The sequence below is a fragment of the Balaenoptera acutorostrata genome, chromosome 12, assembly GCF_949987535.1.
Source record: "Balaenoptera acutorostrata chromosome 12, mBalAcu1.1, whole genome shotgun sequence".
Lineage (NCBI taxonomy): Eukaryota > Metazoa > Chordata > Mammalia > Artiodactyla > Balaenopteridae > Balaenoptera > Balaenoptera acutorostrata.
Window position 1 is genome coordinate 71,861,238 of NC_080075.1, and position 15,612 is coordinate 71,876,849.

At 53.1% G+C, this 15,612-nt stretch overlaps 1 protein-coding gene across 8 annotated transcripts in view; it reads right to left on the reverse strand.

Moving 5' to 3' along the window:
• Positions 1-290: 290 nt before the first annotated feature.
• BABAM2 (BRISC and BRCA1 A complex member 2) overlaps positions 291-15,612 on the reverse strand; it is a 456,810-nt gene continuing 441,488 nt past the window's right edge. For 6 of the 8 annotated variants that reach the window (XM_057558629.1, XM_057558628.1, XM_057558632.1 and 3 more), the window contains one exon: positions 291-2,204. In XM_057558629.1, the coding sequence (XP_057414612.1) occupies positions 2,110-2,204 (95 nt within the window). In that variant the 3' untranslated portion in view covers positions 291-2,109. Of the gene's footprint in view, positions 2,205-7,005; positions 7,326-15,612 lie in introns of those variants that run through there. The other 2 variants (XM_007191359.2, XM_057558631.1) reach the window with 1 other exon arrangement.

Here is a 15,612-nt window from a genome sequence, read left to right on the forward strand (position 1 = left end):
CACTGGGAGCTCCTCCTGTTTCTCCAGTTAGCCTGTGGGCCTGGCCCAGGCAGACCAGGCTTTCTAACAGGGGTTCCAAAAGGCAGGAAAGGGGTTCGTCATCGACAGTCAAGATTTTAAGGAAGGCTAATGTTTATTGCATGTTTACCAGCAAGAAGGAACCCCAGCTAGTAAAGGGTGCTAGTTTTGACTGGAAACATGCCCACTCAGTGAGGTAACTTCCAGTCTCCGGCGCTCACCGGGATGTAAGCAAGTATGTAAGCCCTTGGTTTCAAAGGGGAAATAAATGATTACTTAAGAAATGCAGTTTAATAAGCAAACATTTTGAAACAAGGGGGTCTTAGGAGCTTGATGGAAGTGACGAGTTGGGGACCTCAGGTCAAGCTGCCCACCCAGCACAGGCTCACTGAGGACCCCGGGAGGGGGAGGGGCCGCGGGCCTGGTGGGGCTGGTGGGGCTGGTGGGGGAGGGAGAGCTGGCAGCAGGGGTGTCGCAGGTGCTCCAGGAGGGAGTAGCGTCTATGGGACTGGAAGTCAGGGGCAGAAAAGGGTTCTTTTTTTTTTTTTCGTCAGGTGAAGCTTAAGGGTAGGGATAGGAAAGGAAAGGAAGCAGTACAAAGAAGGCAAGGAGCAGCCTGCATCAGACCTAAAAGGCACTAGCATCAAAGACAGCCTTGCCTGAGCACTTACTCTGCCAGCGCTGGTCTAAGCACCTCACACATCCGGATTCACTGAGTCCTCTGCCAGGCCCAGGACGCAGGTAGTTGCCCCATTTGCTTGCAGGGTAGGAAACTGAGGTCAAGCGGCTTGCTCAACTTCACGCCTCCAGTAAGTGGTGGAGGCGGGACTTGACCCAGGCCAGCTGGCTCCAGAGCCCGCGGGGCCTCAACTGCTGACAACAAGCCAATCAGCCCAGGGCTCGGTTTCATCCACGCGCGGCTCCAGCCTGGAGAGAGCTCTGGAAGGGGTTGCTCCCCGGTGGCTGCCGGCTGCCGATCGGCCAGCAGCTGGAGTGGGCGAGGGTGCGGGCCACCAGTCCTGGGAGGCTGGGGGGGACAGCAGGCGAGGCAAGGGGGTGCCCCAGAGGGCAGCCTGGGTCTCAGTGAGGGTGGAAAGCTGGGAGAGGGCTGGACTGGGCAACCCGCCGGCCCGTGCAGGCTGCGAGCTGTGGTGCGGAGTTGCGGTGAGGCGTCCTCCCCCAATCTGTGCCCGCGCTGAGTCCCGGGAGTGGGCACCGAGGCGGGCTAAGCAGCATCAGGGCATCTAAAGCCGCCCTGTGTGCGTGTGTGGGTGCGCATGTGCTTCGAGGTGGAATGCGTCTCCCCTCAGGGCAATCTGGCCGTGTCAGTGACCCCTGCCCCAGATCTCGTGTCCCCAGGCATGACACCAGCCTTCATTCAGCTGGGCTGTAAAATGAACCCAAGGTAAAACCCCCTCCACGAACCTACTCACGCACCCGAATGACTCGAAATCCCTTCAAAATTTCCCCTGGGGAGGTGGACGACATTGCCTTCCTCAAATGACTTTGTACGTCTCAGGAACTGCCATCAGAGCCCTGAGGCCTCCCTTTGGCTCTCTCTCTGCAGCGGTGGCCTGTCCTAGTTCTCTGAAGGGTCAGAGGACCAAGAAGGGAATGGATGCCAAGGACCCGGAACAGCGCCTGGAATATCACTCACGGTGCTCAAGAGGGCAGCCGTCGCTATTAACACCCACCCACCACCTTATTTCTAGAGGCGCCTGGTACCCTCCTATCTTCTACTCTTTCGGCACCTGCCCAAACAGCCACAGGTCTCCGGGAGCTGGAAGTCCCATTTTGCGGCAGAAATGTGATCATGGAGTCGAAAGGGATGAATTTTTATGAGTGGCTCCTAAACCAGCTCAAAGGGCAGATTCCAAAGAGAACCTGGAATGAGGAGACTTCTGCGGAGGGACTCTGCTCTCTGGGGGCTTCAAAGAAGGGGACGGCGGGCTCTGCTTTGGAGGAGCAAGTGTCTGTCCCACGCCATTTGGCTCATTCCAAGATGGTACCAAGGCAGCTGGCCCAGAGCAGGGAGGGCCACGCTGGTCATTCCTGGGTTGCTTGTGGGGCTACTTTTACTGCCATCATTAGTCAGAAGTTATCATGACCCCAAGCATGACCTTGCAGGCTTGTAAAGTGTGGCTCTGTGAAGGGGATCAGAGAATGAAGGCGCCAACGTGGGAACCCTGGAGAAGGAAAACATGAGTTACGTTAGGAAATAACCTTTGGCGTTACTGCATATTTAACCTGGAGTCAGTCGTGGATCCTGCTGTCTTTGGTAATACCTTCCTTTGGTAATTTTCCTTAATGATCAGAACAACTATTTTCGTCTTGTTTTTCCCAGATGTCAGGCCATTATTTCAACCAAGTGTGTGTTGGACTTTAACCTGAGAATATGGCACAAGCTTTGAAGTCAGATTTTTTTTAAAACTGTGGGCTGGCCCTGGCTCGACCATCTGAAAATCAACTGGTATTTATGTATATTTAGACAGCCACATAGCTAGACCTATCCACATCTACAAAGACTGCTTCAAAGTATCTTAGTTGGGGACACAGACACACAGAACTGCTGTGTGAAGCCTGGCCTTGGAACCAGCATCTGACCTTGGCCAGCCCCAACCACCCCAAGCCCCTCTCCTCCTGGGGAAAATAGCAAAAACAAGTATATGAATGTCTCATACAGGGCTCTGTATACAGTAGATGCTCAATAAATATCTCATTTGGAGAAGCTGGGAAAAGGAAGTAGAAAGAAACAGAGAGCCCTGAGTTCACTTCCTTTGTGTAATAAGGAAGGGGATGGAAAGGGAGAGATAGAGGGGAAGGGAGGGAAAGTAGATACGATGGATGAATAAGGAAATATACCCGTTCCCTGGGCGTGGGTAAGTTATTTAACTTCTTTGAGGCTTAGTTTCTTTATCTATAAGATGGGGATAATAACACCTACCTCACTTAGTTGTTAGGAGGATTAGAAAAGTAGCTAGTATGGAATGTCATTCATAGCTCACTAAGGGCAGTGATCACTGTTACCACTGCTCAGTACCCTGCGTCTATTACATGTCTGGTCTACTCTCCTGACTTTTACTCTCCTAGCAGTGCCGTGAGCACCAAAGATGCATACACGTAAAGGTGATGTTTCTTCTCTTGTTTTCATTTTAAAAAGCACCAATGAATTAATCATGTTGCCATTAACAGAACTCGATGTCACGTTACCATTAGATGCTGTTCTTAACATTCATGTTAAGAACTGTGGCACAGGCCAGTCCCCATGAACTGGGGCAAGTTCTGGGCTTGTTCTATTTATAGGCCCAAGCAAGAGGCAAACTGAATGTGGTCATTTCTCTGGCTAGGCTGTGACTCCAAAACAAGGGTCTGTAGCTGTCAGGAACTGAAACTGAGTCAGAAGCAAAAGTGGCTTGTGCGGCTCTAGATTTTCCTGCCTATGCGGAGGCGGGAGGCCGAACAAAGAAGCAGGTCACTGTGAGAGGCTGAGGACCTGCCGAGAGTTCAAGCAAGACGAGCGTGGGGCAGAGGTGGAGGGAACTCTCACGGATACATCTAACCCCTCATTCGTTAAAATCAAGATGACATCATTTTGTCTTCCTAGTCACACAGACAGGGTCACTCTTCCAAAGGGGGCATATTCATTGGCAGGACTTTTTAACAGGGGCATTCTGACTTTTTAGGAAAAGGCCAAAGTCAACATCAGAAAATCCTTTTTCTGGTCTGCAATAATAACAGCCACTGTTTAGCAAACGTTTCTATGCGCCAAGCTCTGTGCTTTGTGCTTTATATACTTTTCTTATTTAATTCTCACAACCCTGGGAGGCAGATGGTATTTATTCCCATTTTACAGATGAGGAAAACAAAACTCAGTGACATTAAGTAAAGATCCACACTGGAGACCGCTCACCCCAACAGAGGCTCCCACCACTCAACTCTCCCTGCTCTTTCCAAGCCTGCGTCCAGTGACCTCATGTTGGGAGCATGGAATCGGTCATGGTGAGAGCATTTACACCATGGAAATCGGCAAACAATACAAACCAGCCCCCTCTTTTTATTTCTCTTCTTTTTTAAACTGCTGAAGAACTGCTCATTAAATATTTACCAGCCACTAAGTGGGCAGAACCAGGATTCAAATACAAGTTTCTCTCCTCCTCAAGCCCACCCTCTTTCCAGTTCATCCCCAGGAGAAAACGAGCTCTCTCTCTCTCTCTCTCTAACAAAGCACCGTCTCCCTATTGTCGTGGGTCCTCAGGAAACCAAGAGGCTGGGAGAAGGCTGAACACTGGCTGCCCCGGTCTCTTGTGCCTCCTCCCCGGCACTCCAGGAGATGCTCTGATGCAGCCATTAGTAGTAAACACTCATAACATCTGAGTCCTTTTCCTTGTCTGTGCTGAGCTAAAGATTCAACTGAAATTACAAGGGCCGAGTAAGCTGGAGACAGGATTTACAAGGTAATAATAATGTGCTGTCGTATATGGCACTTTTGATCTTCAAAGCATTTTATAGCCATTTACTAATTAGTCCTGGGCTGCACTCTGTGCGCAGGTACAATGCTCAGTGATGGGCCGCACTAGCAAGTAGTGTTTAAAAAATACACAGGCGACTGTCGCCCATTTACAAGTGCCGCTTGCTTCCGTTGCTGTTGTGGGTAGAGATAAAAATCTCACAAACAAACACTGGTTCTGAGTCCCTGGCATTTGAAATATGAAGTGGCTATTGTCACCTTCTGTTCTTTGGTTCCGCATAAGAAAATGAGCCCAAATCTTCCCCCTGTGCTAAGGGGGCTGAAAGTCTTTTTAAAAATCATATAATCTCCATGCTCACAAACCTACACATAGTACATCATCCTTCGTTGGGGAAGAAAGAAGTCTCAGTTTGTTTACTAGAGTCATGGACGAACGCGAGAAGCGGTACTGGATCTGGAGCTGGGAGCCCGGGCTAAGTCCTGACTCTGGCACCGACTGGCTGGTGATCATGGGTAACTCACTTAACCTCTCTGATCTTGCTTCCTCATCTGTGGAACAGGGGCGACCCTCCTCACTTGCTTACTTCATAGGTCTGCTGCAGAGATGTGCTGAGATAAAGTGCAGGACAGCACTTCTGGTTGGATTGGGCCTGCTTCCCAGACGTGCGGGCTACCGTCGACAATCTGGCCAGCCTGAGCCATCTGGACTCCAAGAGACTGGCGGGGCAGGAGGGCCACTCCCAGGTCACACTGCCCAATACTGGCTGCTGTCACTGCGGACTGGCGATTTGAAATGCCAGGGGTCCAGGCCACGTGACCTCACCTCGCCCCACAGCTGCCAACCACCCCCGGCTAGAACTGAAGCTGGAAACCCTTACTGGGCCTGAAGCAAACCCTGAGTCTGTCTACTCTAGGCTCTGTGGGCAGTGAGCCCAATCCATGCCCCTCCATCCTGAGTGACCATGTCACGGTGCAGGAGAGTGGAAACTGGCACACAGCTGCCCTGGGGCAGAGGAGGTAGGCAGCTGGCCAGGGTCAGAAGAGACTCCAGCATGGCTGCGACCACGTGCTCAACAGGATCACCTGGGGACTTTTATCAAAATCCGGACGCCCAAGCCCCAGCTAATGAGGTATGATTCAGCGGGCCTGCAGCGGGGCCCTGAGCAGCAGCTCTTTAAAAAGCTCTCCGGGTGGTTCTGACTACACAGAGAAGTGACTTACTCAGGGTCACACTGCCGGCTGACGGCAATGCTACGGCGCCGATGCAGGACACTGGACTGTTCTCTGTCATGGGAATTCCCAAGGTTTCAAGGCAAAGTACTCAAGTGGTGAAAGATCCCAGAGTTGGGCAGCGCTTCGGCTGGAAGCCAAGCTGGGAGGTCTGTTCTACCTGTTCTCCCACCTCCTGAGAACATTCCTGGGTGCTGGAGAATACAGGATGGAGGGGTACCCTCACTGGCCCCCAAAAGGGCCCCGAGCTGCCTCCCTTTCAGGCTGACGTGGTGAAACTGAGCTCCACCAACCACAAGAGGAGCTGAGGGAAGAGTGAGAGGCTGGGTGCCACCTGTGCGGGCCCTACAGCGGGAGAGAGGCAGGTGCGCCGAAGTAAGAGCACAGGCCACTCAGCCTGCTGGTTTCTCTCGCCTCCGAGCCGAGGTCCCACTTCCCTGTGTCGAAAGCCCTCAGGGTGGAACGCCGCTAAACTAAACTAGACCTTGTCAAGCGGGCAAGTTGGCTGTGGCCAGCCTGGGTGTAAGTTGAGGGAAGTCGTGTGATGGCTCCCGACTCCCAGGTTTGCCCTAATTTGCTGGCAGAGTTTCTTTAGCTCGTGGGCCTTAGTTCTCGCCTCTGACACTGAAGGGAGTAGCAGGGGAGAGGGCTTGGGGGTGGAAACAAGATGACTTCTGAAACCCCGCCTGGCTCTGATAATCCATAAATTTAGGGAAGATGGAGCTTGCTCAGGGTACCTTCCCCCGCTCCGTTCCCGGATGGCTGCGGAGCTGGCAGGCCTGAGCCCAGGGATCACCCACGGGACCCAACCTGTGTCTTTCAGGTATAATTCGCACAGTGCTTCGTCAGCCCAGACAACTCTCCCACCAGCCTCGGGAGGAGGGATGGATTCCTTGATGCATTCAGCAACCTTTAATGACTGCCTCCTGGGTCAGGATGGGCTTTGTACACGGCACACACACGGGGGTCTGGAGATGGATGGGGGAGCGGCGTTTGACGCTGGCACCCAATTGTTCCCCAGCGCTGGCCTAGGGCCCAGCTGGGTAGGTGGCTGAAACCTTGCCAGTTGGTCAGACTCATTCAGGCAGCACCTTTCCAATGAGGGACTGTCCAAATGGGAAAGGTTGGGTGTGAAACACACACGCACAAGGCGCTGGCTTCAGGGGGAAAGAAAAAAGCAAATGGGTGTTTTATCTGAAAACTTAAAAGAGGTCTCAGAGACAAAGGCTTTGGAATCAGGGTGTGTGCATTTATGATGTCTTAACGTTCCCTGGAAAAATAACAGCATCCTGATTTGTGACTTTATTTCTTCCAACTAAGAAGTATACTGAAGGAAACAAAGAGGGAGCAACCAGAGGTGAGGGGCTCTGGGACCCAGGTTCCCGCCAGCCAGCTCAAGTTTGGGTTCCAGTCGGGGCGCAAAGCTGCTGTGTGAGCGAAATGCTGCCGTGAAGACATTCCAATGGCTTCCAGGAAGCGGCCATATGTGCTGACACGCATGTGGACAGAGCAGCCTGGCTGGCCACCTCTCAAGACTGGTGTTTCCTAGAGCTTTCCATTGGCAAACGCTGCCTCCTGGAACTGAGGGACAAAGGTTTTGAAATAAGCCCTGGTGGGAAAGGGGGAGAAAAAAAATTGTGGTTAGCACAAACATCTTGAAAAAAAAAAAAGTGCAACTCAGAGCTTTCAACCTAACTCGGAACAGTTGTTATTTATTGTTCATGCATCTTGGATTGGATTCCCTTCCCTGCTGATGCAAAGCCCTCTGGATTTTTCCAAGGGAGGTCCATACAGTTCACTACCATGCTATCTCTCATGGATATTTAAAGGGCCTGTACTCGGACCTTCCTGGCTGCCAATTCCTATTAGACATCAGTACTCGGGTTCCGTCTGCCCTTCCCCAGGTCAAAGCCAAGGGTCCAAGCTACAAGCCAGAGAGTGATCAAGCCAACCACCGTCGTTTTCGTGATCTGAAATATCAACAAGGTTGCACTTTTACTCAAGTGGATCTTTGACTTCATATAGACAGAGAGGGTCTGATAAGAGGGATTTCTAAGTGATCCACGGTCTCCATTTGTTGGCAGACATATTTGTAGTTTGATCTACTGGAAAGAAAGCCAGGCTGGCTATCAGGAGAACGTTCCCTGGTCAGCCACAGACTAGTGACAGGGTCTGGGGCAGACCGTTTGGCTTTTCCGGCAACCAGGTTCGAATCTGGAGAAGCAGGCTCTCTGTCCAACAGCAGGAGAGGGGCACGTGCCACGCTGACTGTGCCAGGCACTGCCTGAGGTGCCAAGGGTTGTGAGATGACCCAGATGTGGCACCTGCCATGCAGGTGACCTCAGTTTAGAGAAGGAGCAGACACGTAAGAAATACGTGGTGAGGGCATTTATGGCAATGCCATGAGGCACCAGCCTCGGGCAACCAGTGAAGGAGGCGGTGAAGTAGCCATTTTACAGGTGTTCGAGGCAAAAGACACAGCAGGAGCAGAGGCCTGGGGGCGTGGGATGGCTGGTCAGGAGCTGGGAACTAAACACTCTTCCGGAAGAGAAAGGGTGAGGTAGAAAGCAGAGGGAGAGGAAGCCGCAGAGGTTGCGGTGGGCACCCTGTGTGTCTCCCAGTCCTCCCTCCCGCACCCCTGATGCCCGTGAGATCAGAGCAGTCACACCGGACTTATCCAGAAGTGGCTCACCTGGACCTGTGACTTGAGCTAGGAAGGGCCACCAAGACACCTGTCACCATCAGTACCACAAAGGCCTCAGTACCGTACCCACGTCTATGTTATTTAGGATATGGTTCTAATAAGCTGGGCGCTCCAGGAGGTCAGAAGCCCCACATTAGGAGTCGGGGAGCTAACTTAAAGGCAGAGGGCAGACCTGCTGAAGCGGCGAGAGGCAACAAGGTGAAACCCATCCGTGAGAAGAGAGCAGAGAACTGCTCAGCAGTCATGAAACTCAAACGGGTGGTTCAGTGTCGGCGGTTCAGTGTCAAATGGGTGGCTCAGCATCGGGCGAAGAGCCCCACACAACTCAGCAGCCCCGGGATCGCCGCTAAATCGCCGCTAAGAGCAGTCACTGATGACACCTGCCTGATCCCCTCCCCTAATGCCAAGTCACCGGAAACCCTCTTTCAAATTTCCGTGCTTTGCTGAATTTTTTCAGTCCCAGTCTCTGCAGCCTCTCTGCCGCATTCACGCGTGGGCGCCTGTGTCTGGGAGCTCTCTTTCCCCTGGGACATTACACGTCTAGACCCCCTCCGTCCCTCCTCCTCTCCTTCCCGCCTTCCCCACTCCCACACGAAATCTCTCCTTGGCCTCTTCCCGTCCTGCTCGCCACTCCCCTCGCTTCCTCTCAGGCTCGAAACACCCTCAGCAGAGAACCTCCCCCCCACCCCCCCACCAACCAATCTGGGTCTCCAGCCCTTATTTCTCTCCCAAACTTCCAGGCCCACATTTCCAACCACCTGCAGGACATTGTGACCTGGACATCTCTCTATAACTCAAGCCAGTGTGTTCCAAATGCACTTTTTCATCAATATTACGCATTTGAAAGTGCTTCGGCCCCCTGGTACTTCTATAACAGAACCCTCAGTTTCCACTTCTCCCTAAACCCCTGTGATGAATTCATCCTGAAGTTTCTTCCTCTTCCTCCCCAGTGTCCCAACACCTGGGCTCCCTGCCTTGTTACCTTTCACAAAACTGCTGTTTCTCCCCGAGACAAAAGGCTTACTTCGCTTTTCTGTTGCAACTAAATCAATTCTCTTTGAATGTGGGTCTCTGCCACCACCCCAACCAAGACCCTTCATCTGCCCAAACTCGCAGCCTGGCATGCCATGATTTTTACTATTTGCACTTTTCCTCGGTTACGTTTTGGGGATCGTGCCTCCCCTCACCTCTGAGAAGCTGAGGAAGCTAAGGATCCTCTCCCAGAAAAACTGCAGGTAAGGCTCCTCACTGTGATGTCACGTGCAGTCGGGGGGCGTTTTAAGCCCCCGAAGCCCACGCACCGTCCAGGACGCCAGCCCGCACGCCCGCTCCCTGCAGTCTGGCCACCTGCTCTTCCTCACACGTGCCATTTCCACCTCGGGGCTTTAGTCACGCTCAGGTCAAATGCCCTTGCCCCCATCAAGGCTTCCCTGGCCACCAGAAGGTTCTCTCCCTGCTTGCAGACGCTCTCTGTGCTTCTGCTGGGGCACGTGTCACGTGTGCACACGGCTTGCTGGCCGGGCTGCACTGCCAGACCTGGAAAGCAGGGGGCATGTCCCCTTCTCAGTGACCCCACAGGCCTGCCCATACACAGGGCCCAGTGTGGACTTCACGGCTGTAATTAAGGTAACTACCGATGGCCACCAGGTTTGCAAGAGCAGTTCAAGCACGTCCCTTGCACGCTGTCGAGGAAAGTGAGAGAGAGCAACCCCACAAAGCAGGCAAATGCAACGTTTAGGTTCTGAGGAAGAAAACTATAAAACTGTCGTCCATTCTCAAACTTCAACCTATGCCGACAGTTAGTGAGAAGGATAAACACCTTCCTCCACCTGCATCCTGATCCAGCCAAGCCGCCACCTTCTCTGAGGCTTAGGACTGCAAATCCCTTGCCCACGATCGTCCTTATGGGAAGGGGCACTGTGATGAGGCAGAAGGAGCCCCTGACCGAGGGTGAGGCTGGCCGGGCGAGAGAAGCCCTGAGCCTTGTTTCCCCACAGTGAGGAGGGGCAACAAGCCCACCCTGATGTGATGCTCACACACAAGACGTGTGGGAAGGAACCTTGCCAACTGGCTGCCGCCCCTCGGACGTGAGGGCTGTTCGTTCCTTCCCTGTGCTTCACCTGCTGCTATCTCCCCAGCGATATCTGTGTTTGCTGGAGGGGAGCCTGGTGACCCTTCTTCAGAGGGTCAGATATTGACAGGCTGCTGCCCGTCTCCGCTGCATCTGCTTTACTGCCTGACGGACACCGTGGAGCGTGACGTACCCCAGCACCACTGGGCGGGGTGGCGTCCCTGTCCCAAGTCAGAGGGGAGGACACCAGGGGCACAGGCTGTTGGCTCCAAGATAGGTGCCCGATGAGGGAGTGGTGCTGGCGCTGCTGGAACGGGCCCTGGGCACCGGGGCAGGGGCGTCTCTCCCCCGCTCTCCCTCCTCAGGCCCGGCCTCACACTGGGCAAATCTCATCAGCTCAGTTTTTCCTTGGAAACTTCTGGGGAAGGGGCCACACCAGTGCAAGCTCCTTAGACCGAAAGGTCTTGGCAAGAGGGAGCAAGCTTTTTCCTTCTTCAGAAAGTTCTGAAGTTTCCTGTGGTGTCCTGGGCTTTCCCTGCCAGGGCAAAGGGTGTGACGCCAAGGGGAAGCAGTGCGGAGAAGGGCTATTGAAAGGCATGATGCTGCCAGCTGTTGTCAGTGAGTCCTTCTCAACGCGGGTCCTCACCAAGTTGGCTCAGGCAGGGGAGGAGGAAGGGGAAAATGACAACTGGCTCCCATCCATCGATAGGTTTTCTTTTGAAGTGCTGTTTTCATTTATTTCAGTTTTTATCAGAGAAAATGGAGAGCTGCCCAGAGTATACCGCTTGCCAATGGCACTAGTTGTCTGTCACCTTTTAAAAAACGCTTTCACCCGAAGACAAAGTGTATGGTAAGCTTTAAAAGTGTAAGCGTGTTACAGGGGGGTGGGGGGAAGGTCTTCTCACGTCCCCCTTAACTGGCCAAAAGGGCCCTCAGGGAGAGAGGCCTTGAGGCAGCCAAGCTCCTCATTCTACTCCCACTGGAAGAGAAATTATTTTTAGACCAAATTAGAGCTAAATATGCCTTCGGACAACATAAGGCTCTGACCCTCTTCACTGATCTCAGTCCCTTTGCCCTGGGTTTTATTTATTTTTTTGGCTGCGCTGTGGGGCATGCAGGATCCTAGTTCCCCAACCAGGGATTGAACCTGTGCCCCCTGCTCTGGGAGCACGGAGTCTTAACCACTGGACCGGCAGGGAAGTCCCTTCACTCTGGGTTTTATAAGATCACAACTCCATCCGATCCCAGAGTCTCAGGCTAGCAGAATAAAACTTAAAGCACTGACCCCAGGCTGAGGCCAGGTAGGTTTTCCATGAATTGGAAGCAGGACTGGCTCCTGGCCTCAGCTCACAGGCACAGCAGGGGCGGAGTAGACAGACCCCTGAGGCCAGGAATCAGGGTGCTGGGCTGCTCAGCAGGTCTACTTTTCTGGGCCTTGGGTCCAGGAGTAAGCCTCTTCCCTTCTCTGGGCACCAGATCCCTCATCTTCAAGGCAGGGAGCTGTGCCTGATGATCTCCAAGGCCCTGCAGGCTGGAGGCTGTGAAGGACAGGCAGTGTGGGCTCAAGGCCTGGCCCTGCTCCTTACTGGCTGTACCACCTGGGCAAGTGACTCACCGGTTTAGCTCTAATTTCTTCAACTCTAAGAGGTGAGCCATGACGCCTACCTTAAAGGATGATCCTCATGAGGATTAAATGAGATGCTCCGTGTAAGCACTTGGCCTGGTACCTGGCAAACCAGTTGATCAATAGGTGTCAACTGTTACCGTGGGGACCCAGCTGGGTCTGCGGGGAGAGGCGGACAGCCAGGGCATGTGTGGCTGCAGAAGAGAAAGCCCCTGTGTGGATGGAGAGGTCCTATGGTCCTTGCTCCCGGTTTATCCTTTCCCCTGGGCCTTCTTGGATCATTTTTCACGTATCGTATTGAGCTGGCAGCTGCAGGCACAGAGGTGGTCAGTCTCAGCATCGGACACCCAGCCAAAGTGGTTGGGACACCGTGTACCTCTTGAAATGCAGCCCGGAGCTGCTGGAGGCGTGCTCGTGGTACCAGCGGGAGGCGCCTGCGCCCGGCCGGCTTCTGCTTGAGCCACTGCGTGCGCTCCCGTGTGTGGCTCTGGTCAAAAGCTTGGTCGAGGGGAGGTTGCAGCTGTGGACTAGATGGACGTTTAAGAATCACGTGGCTCTGGCTACCCCAGACGGGGGTACTGAAGTGGGCCCAGTCCTCAAGCAGACCTTTTTCTGTCCAGGTCAACAAGTATTATAAAGGGGAGGCAGTGGGGCAAGTGGAAAGAGCACTGAGCCATGAGGCAGAAGACACGGGCTCTAGTCCAGGCCCTGGCTCGCCGGGTCATCGGGAGCTGGGCCTCAGTTTCCTCACCTCTAACAGGAAGACGGATACTTGGCAATCTCTAAGCGCCACCCAGTTATGGTTCTGAGACACCCACGTGACCTTGAGCAAGCCACTTAACCTCTTTGTGTCCTGCCTCTTCACCTGTTCAATGAAGGCACCAGCCAAGCCCAGGCCCCGACGCACCGTAGGTGATGGTGGTGAGGGGAGATGCTGGTCGCCTTATCTGGGATGCTTTTTCACAAACATGGCAGAGCTCCGATCCGACGTTCAGGGAACTACAGGCAGTTGGTGAGAGGGAAGGAAGGCCTGTTCCTCTCGGCCATGTCTGCCCTCCAACTGAGAGGAGGTCCAGAGTCAGGGAGCTCAAACTAAGTTGTCAGGGGAAACAATGCCTGGAAAATCCAATCATCTATGTGTTCTGGGGAAGGGGCTCTGGCGGCACTAAAGAGAGTGGTGACAGGGAGCTGTCAGGAAGATCCTCAGAGGCCTTGAGATGAAGGCAGTTAGGAAACTTTCTTCAACAAGGCTCATCAAAAGGGATTTTCCCTGCTGGAATTATAGGTCTTGATTTATTCAATGTACCTTTTCAAAAGAACAAAAATCCATGCAATCAACATCTGAACAATTGAATCAGTACGGCTTTAAGAAAATGAAAACAAAAACAGAGAATAAAAAGCCCTAAGAGGTTGGAGACTCCGGGGAAAGAGGAAGGAAGCCCATAAAGCAGATTAAACATCGCACAGGTGGCACTCACAACACTGTCCCGTGGGGCAGGAGTCAAGGTCCCATTTTGCAGGTGAGAAAACAGACGCTGAGCGAGTTTAGTTAAGATACACCCTGACCCCAGTGCCACTGGAGCTCGTCTTGCTGCGGGAGCGCGACTTCAAGGAGGAGACCCTGTGATCTTGCCGCCTTTAGCCTCATATACTTGGGGCCTTTTATTTGGCAGGAGCCTAAACAATTGCTCTTTTCCCAAACTGGACTCAGTAGTCTCTTTCTGGAATTCCCACATGCTTTTCTCTGGGCAATCGTAAGAGGAGCCCTATGACGCTTGCTGAGCCAGGCCAGGGTGGCGGTGGACCGGGCAGGGTAGGAGGAGAGGTTCGGGGACACGGAGCTCCTCGTCAGGAAACCAAGGACACACAAATCAAGTCAGAATTCATTTTTGCAAATAGAGGCAAGTTCCCAAACATCTAAGGCTCCTTTCTTTTTCCAGTTTTCTTCTGCAGCTGTGACTTCAACTGGCACATGTTTTTAATCAGTCATACGCAAGCCGACTGTGGTCTGAAAATCAAAGCAGTCCTGTAAATAGTGTAAGACAAGTCCCGCTAATCATCCTTGTGGTCTTGCCTTGTCCTCATTGTCCCGAACGGCCACTGTAAATACTGACTCATTTGGGGTTGCTGTCCCCGTGGCAAAGGGGTCATCCTTATAACAGAATCTCTATAGAGAGACCCGGTTCTGCCTCAATGCCTGTCACCCCAAACCCTCCAAAGGCCACCGTGAAGACGGCCCATCCAACTCTGGGCGCCTTGGTAAGCAAGTGCCCGGCACGATGGGAGCTTATTTTGTAGCTGTGCCCTGAGCGATGTCAGCCTGGCTGCTGGTATGGGCTTTAGGAACAAACAAGTGGTTGTAACTGGTTCATGTACACAGTCTCCCTAAATGTGCCAACCCTTGAGCAGGCCTGGTTCATTTTTAGGGGGTCCAAGATCACAAAACAAGGAAACTAACACGCTTGAGGTGCAAAGGCTTGATATCATACCGAGAACACAGAATCACACGCTCACAGCTTCGGGCAGAGGTCCTCGCCCTCGGCTGGAATCAATCTCCCCTCTGCTGGGTTCCATGGCACAGTGGCCTCCAACCTCAGGCCCAGCCATGGTCAGCCTTGAGTTTGAGATGTTCAGACTGGTGTCTAGGCTCTGTCTTATACAGCTCGGGCTCCTCGCCCGTGAGAAGGCTGAGACCGTAGTCTCAGCGTGTGTTGAATTAAATAAAATGCTGTTTTAGGAGGACTTCAACAAACAATCAACTGGGATCCATTTCTAGACATCAAAGTATTGGGATGAAATCTGGCTCCTTCTAAATCATAGGGTATTTGTCAATGCGTACTGAAACGATCACAATTACCTAGTGGTTCCTTCTCCTTCTGAGACTCTCCGAGGAGGCCTCCTGGAGCTGGGCCAGTTCCTCTGGGGCTTGAGCAGCGTGCAGCCAGCTTCTGCAACTGCAGGGCCAGGCCCCGCTCAGGAGTCGGGGTGGGGGGCTGTAGTCGCCTCTGCTCCCCGGGCGCCCCCTGCTGCAGTGTCTGAGGGGAGGAGGCCACGTGGGCCAACTGGCCAGAGAAGGAGGGGCAGGGTAGTCCTCGTGGGCTCCCCCAGCCGCAGGGCTGCCTTCCTGCCCTGGGCCCCCAGCTCTGTCTGCAAGCGTCCGTCACAGCTCAGCCATCCCCCCACGTCCCACTAGAAGCTCCTTCACGGCAAGCCCCGCTGCTCATATTCAGACATCTCTGCAGCCCACCTCCAAGTCTAGAGCCCGATGCGCAGCAATTCAACAAACATTTCTCAAACGACTGTGAAAGCTTGGCTTATTTAAAGAGGTACTTTAGAATTATAAAATTTTATAACAGAAAGAAACCTTAGCGGCCACATAGTCTGATCATTACAGGGAAGGGAAAACTAAGGTCTGGAGAAGTTGATGGTCCCTCTCATATGGCCTAGCTCTTCTCTGGAAGCCCCTTGAGGGCAGAATCTGGTGGTGGTTCACCCTT